The sequence below is a fragment of the Lygodium microphyllum genome, chromosome 11 (assembly GCF_053477565.2).
Source record: "Lygodium microphyllum isolate KBCC chromosome 11, Lygodium_microphyllum_v1.1.10, whole genome shotgun sequence".
NCBI classification, from domain to species: Eukaryota; Viridiplantae; Streptophyta; class Polypodiopsida; order Schizaeales; family Lygodiaceae; genus Lygodium; species Lygodium microphyllum.
This window is the reverse complement of record NC_141145.1, coordinates 33,307,957-33,316,990: the sequence shown is the minus strand read 5'-3', so window position 1 is coordinate 33,316,990 and position 9,034 is coordinate 33,307,957. Positions and strand designations below refer to the sequence as shown.

Below are 9,034 nucleotides of genomic sequence, written 5' to 3'. Positions count from 1 at the left end.
TTCCTTATTAGTACTTTATCCTTTTTCTCTTTGTCATCCATTATTAATCATGGCCCATATGACACTTTTGAAGATGTGAATTCGATTGAGAGTCACTTGGACAAGTCTTGGCCAACGTCTTTTGGGTACCATGTTATCACAAGAATGAAAGGATAGATAAAAGAAAATAAGGGTGAGGAGGTCTTTTGTGTGAACCCAACTTTGGATGTGGCTCACTCTCATTATGCATGAATGCCACTATGTTTCTTCGTCTTTGGACTCTGTGTGTGTGTGTGTATGTGTGTGTGTGTGGACCTGGATTTGTTTCGTGATGGTCGCATGCTTGTGGGATGGAGGACTCTTTTTCCTATCTATAGGTTCTTATGGCCCTTCAAACTTCAATAAAGGAACTAAATCATAGCTTTCTAATTCACCCCTAGCCACTTAAGTTTCATTCTTGCGAGCTACTCCCAAATACTTAATGTTTGAACCTTTTTCTCCTATTTTTTCATTTGCATTATTCCCATTTTTTACTTTTTTTTCAATTATTCCATAAAATTGAAACAAAATTGACATCCAACTTACGTGTGGTTCTAAAGTTTAGGTGATGTACTATCAAGAGAAACAAAGAAGAAAGAAAAATTCATGCTATTTTGTCTTATTCTCCTATTCCTCAAGGGGGAGTTGAATCCTTTTATTTGTTTATTTGTTTGTTTGTGTATTATAAATGAAGATGTAGATAGGGAAAGTGTGGGGATCTTTGTGGCCAATGAGCTAGAGGGAGGGAGGATATCTAAGGGCAATCACCTCCCCCTTAAATTGCCCCCCCTTTAAACTTAAAAACCATTTTTGTTGAAATTATTTAGCTTACTAATCTCACTAACTTACATAACTAATATGATCTAGACTAACCTTACTAGCTTACATAAGTAACCTGATCTAGACTAACATTACTAACATGACTAGCCTAATTTAGACTAACCTTTCTAATATAACTTTTAACTTATTTATTTGTTTTATTCGTTCATGAATTGTCCGTGCATGCACTCATGGCAAGGGTTAATTTGGTTTTGTTTTGTTGTAGATTTGGTATATTATAGCTTAAGGTCAAGTGCAGGAGGCAAACTTTCCCTAGAGCTACAAGATTTGAGAGTGTGACCTATGTTGTCTTGATTTCAATAGTATTGATGTAGATTTTGTTTTCTCCTACTAAATGTGGAGGATTTTGTTAGATAACAAGAACGATGTTGAATACAATGTGCAAAAATACACCCAAGGGTTCAATTTGATGCATTTATTGATGCACAAAACAATTTGTTTTTTAATGACTTGAATGCCAAGCAATAGAGAGATACTATCACACAAGAGATAATTATCACATTAGTCTAGCATTAGGATGGCATGGTGTACACTATAGATTGGGATATTGTCTATCTTCCAAAATCACCTCCCACAACATCACTAAACTTCAAGTCACCATGTGGAGTTGAATTGCTAATGGCTGCCCTAGAGGTGTCCCATGATATAAGCAAGGAGCGTAACAAAAGCATTTCCTTAACCTCATCTGTAACTCAAACAACTTTTTCATATGATACATCTTATTTTAAGCAACTTTCTTGTTATAAGTGTGACCTAGCTTCTTTCATCAGTCATAAGTAATACCATAAAGTATATAAAAATTCTACCAAGTACATCCTAATAATGGATTTAGCAAATATATCAAGCTCCAACCACTTCTCTTCAAATATGTCTTTTAGTTTTGCATCTATACCTCTTATGGGCCTCAACTCCTTCTGAATAAGGGCATCCTGGATCTACTCCTTCCACAAACTAAGGTCAATACCATCAAACTTTCTGATGCTATATAGTTCCTTGTCTATTGTAAACAATGGAGCCAAGTCTGCAAAATACCAACTCACTATCAAGTAATATCAACCAGAATATCAAAAAACCATACTACCATGAAATTGACAAAATTTCTCAAACACTTGCTCATTATAACGAGAATTGAGGGAAGATATCAAATAAACCATTGATCCAACAATAATGCATATATCACTATCAAAATGTTTTGAAAAGTATTGTATATAGTCAAAACATTGTATAATCACATTGATACTTTCTCATGAATATAGCAACTTAACAACATCCAACTGTTTAGATATACATCAATAGATTGATCTCCTTGAAATCATTGCAGCAAATCAAAGAACAGTGTTCTTGCTCATTTAGAGCAAATATACATGGATAATATTTGCAATTATGACAATATACACAACTCAAGAATACCGTATTATTGTCAAACAACTTGTAATTATTGTTCGATCCACAATACCGTCACGCAAGTTGTTCGAGCAAAAAGACTTCGAGTTTTAAGTTTTGCCTTTTGTGTTTTGAGTTTTGCACTTTTGTGTTCTAAGTTTTGTGTTTTTTGAGTTTTGTACGCTTTTCTTTCTTCAATGTACACATAATGAGTCATCCATAATAAGCAAGATGCAACTACAATAGTAATGTACAATTTATTTAAAGCAAAAAGAGAGGGGTTTTGTGTTTTACCTTTTTACATTCTGAGAATGTGTTTTTTTTTTAAATTCCATGCATACATAACCATAACAACCATGATGCATCTCCAATCCACAATAATATAACATGATTTATTTAAGCATGAAGAGTTTAATCTTCTCCTACTCTAAAAGATTCAATCTTTGCAATCTCAATCTAACGAACTAGTTCCTTCATATTTAACCTTGTTAAACTAACCATGTCTGTTTCAAAGCATGCAAGTCACAAGCGAGAACGAACAATACCCTAGCAAACAAATCCATCCTGAAGCACAAAAGTCTCATATTCTACCACAGGGTAGTATGAGAAACTCAATGATTGCTTGGCCTTAGCAAATGGAACCAAAATGTTGGGCAAATCGGATAAGAGTCAAGATATTGATCAAACTTCTACTCTTTCAAAAGCTAGAACTCACTTTGGCAACAATCTCTCACCTTATCTTCTCGATACTCCACTCTAACCAACCGTGCATCCTTCTCTCTATCCCTGAAAAGCAAGAGCATAAGACTATGTTCAAGATGTAGTGACTCCACAGTTAACCTTCTCAACACAACCCTATGTCATTGCTCCTTCACATCTACCACCGACTATGCCAACGATGAGAGAAGACGGAAGAGAGAATAAGGAGAAAAGCTTCACCTCACCAAATTCTTTGGTCTCTTACAATCTTACAACCTCGTGTATAACTCCAAACTCAACCATCTTACCATAAATGAGAGAAGAAAAAAAAAAGGAAAACTTTCTATCCTAAGTTTCTCACTTAACACAAACTCTCTCTTTCTCTCCACTCTCAACAATGGAGATAAGAAGATGATAGAATAGAATAGAATAAATAAACACTCAATAATTACATTAATAAAGTTTTCATAGTACAAATGTGTCAAATGGATGAAACTAAATCCTCCCACCCTTATATAGACCAAAATTAGTGTTAAAGTTATACCCCTGTACTAAGATGGCACTCCATATATATTTTATGATTTACATCTCTTTTGCATTTTAAAGTTTCCATTACTGTGATTTAGGATTTGCATCCTCTTGCTTGCTTAATACATGCTTGTAGCTTAACATAATTAGACCTATCTTGTGCTATTGTGCTTATATTTTCATGTTTGCAACCTACACAATAATTGCATGTGTGTAAATTACAAGTGATAATACAATGTGCATCTATGTGAGCCCAACTCACAAGATAATACAACCATAATAATACTTGTTCATGAAGAGTACAAGTGCCCATAAATAATACATTGAAGCTTCAAAAAATAATGATCCATGACAAAATAAACGAGTCACTTTGACTTTTATTTGACTTCATTCGACTTTTGCCTTCCACATTTATTGTTAATAGATATCAAGCTCTTTTTCAATGGTCATTCACCAATCAAAATGCTTGAGGACCTCTTGCGAACTTTTCAGCTCCAAATTTTCTACATAATCTATCATGAAGACAAAATACAAATAAAGCAATGGGTGCAAGCCTAGGAGGGTTTCTTAGACCTACTAGGATGAAGTCCAATGTAGGTGGTTTCCAAGAATCCTACTCATCAAAAGACAATGTCCTTCCTAGCCAATGCCTTGTTTATACATGGACTAAACGACAGGCCTTGGCTTTGATGAAGTAGCCTATGAAATCAAAAGCTTCACTCAGAGCACATGCTTAGCCATCTTGTCATCTAGCAAGTGCATGTATGCACGACACTCAAAAACTCAAAGGTGAGATATATAAAAGGTTTGAGTGCCATAAAACGCCTCAAAGGGGGTCCTTTACAAAACCACTATCGTTGGCATTAGTTAGAAGATATGACAAAGTGTTGAGTACTAACTAGAGGTGCTTAGGTAGCTCACCTACAAACACTAGGATGCCATGTTCATGATAAACCGGTTCCTATACTCCACTCCATTGTATGAAGGGGAGTTTGTGGAGGTGAGATCGTGCTGAATGCCACGCTTTGGTAAGCACTCGCGAGAGATTATCCCACCACAGTTTTCAAATTTTCATTTAGGAAGGACACCAGCATTTATGTTGGAAGATCATCCATGATTAGAAAAATTTATTTCTAGCCATTGATGGATGGAGCAGATGATTTGCCACTCAGCTCAAAGTGAATCGACCACTGTAACACTCAGATCTATAGAAGAATCGACAACTCTCTTTCAAAGGATCGTGCTACAGACACATGAACCTACTCATCGTGATATTCTGGCTGCAACATGTGATCAAGAACTAATCAACATTCATTTGGTACACCAGACTCATTATTGGAGTTGGCCTACTACTTCAAAGCTTGGAGAACTGAACAGAATTGCACATATAAGACCTAAAATGCAAATCTTCTTTTGCACGTCCTGTACTTAGAATCCCAAATCACTAGTGAATTGAAACTTGGACATAAGATCATCTTCAAAGAAACTCATCAAACCTCACACTCATCTAGATGAAAACCAAGTCCTCACATAAGGTATCCATTCAGTTAAATAATCACTCATTTAAGCTCCAATAAAGAATAATATTTGTGCTCCCATTCTAACATCCCTGTAACAACAATCAACTATCAGATGAGTAAATACATTTACAGGTTTCAGAGATCCCTACCTATACCCACAGGTTTCATTCTTAAGCAGTATCTCCCATCCTACAACCTCAAATATGATCAAACCACTTGCTACATTGACTGTAGAGACATCCAACAACAGACCTTACCAATAAACACAATTCCTTATTTGTTTTGATTGCTAATCTGCCTCCAATTTGATGCCCACTTCCAAGAAAGCCTAATCACTAGTCTCACAAGACAGCAAAATTGACCCAACTTGAATTGTGCACAATAGGATGAAGAATTCTGCATGTACTAGGTTACAGATCCCTCTTATGTGAAGCTTGAAAGCAAAGCAATAAACCAATTAACAAAATGTGTATTTGAGTTAAAGGCCTTTCCTTGCTTCAATTAGACTACCTTTCTGGTTTTCTCAAAGATTTCTTGCAATTGGCCCTCTACATTTTTGGTAGCTTGCATATGAGTGAAGTCTATGATAGGACACGGATAGGATTGCAGCTCCCACAACAACAAAAGTTCAGGACGACAGCTAGCAAAAGAGCTGCAGTTGTTCTCTTACAGACAATATTTTGACTGCGGTGATTTTTCCTCCTCTTTTTGCTGTTCAAGTTCATAAGTTGTAGGGGCCACACTTATGGTCTTTTTCAACATTCTATCGATTTCTATGGTGTATCCACTCTGCTTGGGTTGAAGGATGAGTGCTCAATGTGGCTCTACAATCCAGGAACCCATCCAAAGGATGTCCTGCTCCAAAAGCAGAAGCTAGAAGTTCATCCTAACTGCATATGTATGTCCACAGACATGAAGCAGTCAGTCCAAGACTCAGAGCCATGCATCTAACATTCAAAATTTCCATGGGTTTCTCAATTTGATTTCAAAAAAATAAGACTCATACAAATGCATATTCTAGCTAACTTGAACAGTTGAACTGCATGCCGAGTATTCCACATAATGTTAAGGCTTTCGTAAGTTCAACTACGTACACTATAGCACTCGAAATCGATCCCAATGTTAGACCTTCACTACAAGTCCACCCCTGTTTCAGCTGCTTATTTTGCCTTGCATTCTACATCAGCTACCAGGTGTCGTATATGGGGTGCGTACCATTTTACTTTCTCAACATGTGTGATCCGGATGTCCCAACTATGTCCTGTGATATCTCAAACAAAAGTCCATTTAAATAGAGATTTGGTAAATCCGTATAAATAAGTACTTTGACTGAGCCTAAAACTCTTTTACCTTGGCTCTTTGATAGATTGCTTATGGATGAATGGACATGGCAAACCCACACCTTTTCTTCTGTGTCCTTCACATTTCCATGTATATGCAGCACTCCGCCTTCAGGCCTGTTCAATGAGAATCAGAACTCTTAGCACAGATTTTGATCAGCTAGACTGTGAACATTGGATAGAATACATAATATTCTTAGTGGAGATCCTTCGCATCACATAATTTCATTGATAAAGAACATCTTTTAAACAACTTGTCCAGAATTCAAAATTCATTAACCCAAGAATAGAGAGAATGATCCTCCCTTACCTCAAAGCTTGGACTGCCACTTCCCAACTATCTTCACTAGAAGGGAGAAGCCCCAAACAAACTCTGTCTGCAACACCCTGGAAAAAAGAACTCCAGTAAACAAAAGTAACGTGCACAAAACTGATACATCAAGAGATACTATGCAAAATTTCAACCAGCCAAAACCACATCCAAGGTTGCACTGTAAAGCATATAACAGTAAAAAGCACTTTTTTGATTTGAATGAGACACATGCGATAAGAATTTGACACCACTATCATTCATTGGATATAGTTTAGAAACACAAGCTAAGATGCATGCTTCATTGTTGTCAAAGCATTCTCCTCGCAGCCTTTGACAATGGCTGATAGGGATTGGTATTCTCAACCGTCTCCCTCAAAGCCCATGACCTCATATGTGAAGGATCAGTACTCTGAAACCAAAAAATATGCACTCATGAGGAATACAAGCTGCTCCTGAGGATCGGATGTGGGAATGTTCAAGTCAAAACAAGCTCAGTCTTGCACATCAATGGGAAATCCATGTTGGTGCAGACCACAAGCCCCAAGCTGAAAGAGGACAGATTGAGTTGGGAAATATAAGCTATCCAATGTCGATGATGCCCTCCATCAGTTGGCACTAGCCATTGCAATGCCTAGAAAGATGAGAGTAACAGGGTGCTGAAGAAACCTACGGTACAAGTCAAAGCTGGAGACTGTGAAGCTGTTGTTCCACAGAACCATGTAAATGAAACCTTTTGTGGAGATCACAGATAAGCTATCAACTAGCTCCTATTTTGCCTTCATGGAGGTGAGCCAAAGGTACCATGTCCCATCAGCACAGTCTCGGTTATGCATGAGCTGCCAAAGCAAAGAGTAAAGCAGAGCTAATCATGGAGCTATGCCTGAGAAGGTCAATGATCCAACTCGCCTTAGAATGCAATCTCCTCCACTCCTCTGCAGCTCAGATTGTTTGGGGTTATTTTTTGAAAAGAAGAACAGGAAAGCTAAGAGACTTGGGTGCACACTACAAGGCATGAGCTGACCAGGCCTGGCCTCCCTTTAAGTCCCTATTCTTAGCTAGGTCTACTAAGGGGGTGCCTAGCCCCTCCCACATTGATGTTAGAGCCTAGTGAATCCGTCATCATCCGCCATAGAAAGAGGCTCCACCTAACAAGTGGTCTCCTGTTGAGAGGGCTTATGCTCGAACCATATATACTTTGCAGCCTTGTGTCTACAAACATGATATAGAAGGCACTAGCCAAGCTCCCTTTGTGACTATGATCCACTAACAAAGTGTGCCACTAGTCACAATCTACAACTATATAGGTATTGTCTTGACATCAGTGACAATTACACACCCCTTCACTACACTTGCACCGAACATCATATTTGCAAAGGATACTAGTAGCACAATCTCAAAGAGGCATCCAATGCCCTCCATCAACTAGCGATATCCATTGCAAGGCCTAGAAAGAGGGAAGTAACAAGATGCCAAGGAAACTTATGGTATAAGATAAAGCTGGAGACCATAAGGTTGCTATAACACAGGACCATGTAGATGACACCTTTCATAGAGAGCACACATGAGCTATGTCAACTAGCTCCTATGCTGCCTGTTTGAGGTGAGATGAACCATAAAGATACCCTGTCCCATCTGCCCTCTGCTAACCATGAAGTGCAAATGCCAAGAGTAGAGAGTGGAGCCAATCACGAAGGTGTCTATGTGAGTGACCCACAACCTAGCCATAGACTGCGGTCTTCTCCAACTTCTTTTCCATAGCTCGGGCCGTTTGGAGTTGTTCCCCCAAAACAAACAACACATAAGGTGAGAGACAAGGGTTCCATTGTGTATGCTTCTCCCAAGATCTCCCAAGCAAGCTACAAGCCCAACAGGAAGGACAGAATGCTGCTATGGAGGGAGAGAGGCTAGAACCGCAAGGTTCCATTGCGTATGCTTTGCCAAAGAACTCCCAAGCAAGCTATTAGCCCGGACCAAAAAGGAGGATGGAATGCTGCTACGGAGGGAGAGAGCAGCAGAGACTTTTTTGCAAATAAAGTGTGGCTAATTATATTCCTTCAGAAAAAACCTGAATACAACGAAGTGCTCATGCTCAACAGACTAGCTGGAGCTGATGCAGAGTCACAGATATATCAAGTATACAAGCCTCTTGAGGCGGTCTGGGGGGGATGGGAGCAAGAAGCCATGGAGGGGGGGATGGGAGCAAGAAGCCATGGAGGGGGGGTGTATCGCCATCTGGGACTGCCTACCTGCATCATGAAGAACAGATCCTGGCCGCCCCAGGTGCGCAAGAAATGAGAACGGAGCTCCTGACGAGCTCGAGACTTGCCCTGCACCTGGTCCCACTCGCCACGGGCGGAGCAGATGATAGAGGTCCAAAACTCGGCCAAAGTCAT

General features: G+C 38.9%; 1 protein-coding gene across 6 annotated transcripts in view; it reads right to left on the bottom strand.

Annotated features, from left to right (window-relative positions):
• Nucleotides 1-1,401: 1,401 nt before the first annotated feature.
• The window catches only part of LOC148028686 (Met-10+ like family protein / kelch repeat-containing protein), a 98,259-nt gene continuing 90,626 nt past the window's right edge, over nt 1,402-9,034 (bottom strand). The window contains exons 9-13 of one of the 6 annotated variants that reach the window (XR_015692307.1): nt 6,639-6,715; nt 6,339-6,445; nt 6,083-6,249; nt 2,976-3,027; nt 1,402-1,879 (exon numbers count right to left, since the gene is read on the bottom strand). Coding sequence is in view for 1 of the 6 variants with exons in the window: in XM_087687475.1 (XP_087543601.1) it covers nt 6,149-6,249; nt 6,339-6,445; nt 6,639-6,715 (285 nt within the window). In the remaining 5 variants the exon portion in view is untranslated. Of the gene's footprint in view, nt 1,880-2,975; nt 3,028-3,281; nt 5,078-5,106; nt 6,250-6,338; nt 6,446-6,638; nt 6,716-9,034 lie in introns of those variants that run through there. The other 5 variants (XR_015692308.1, XR_015692309.1, XR_015692306.1 and 2 more) reach the window with 5 other exon arrangements.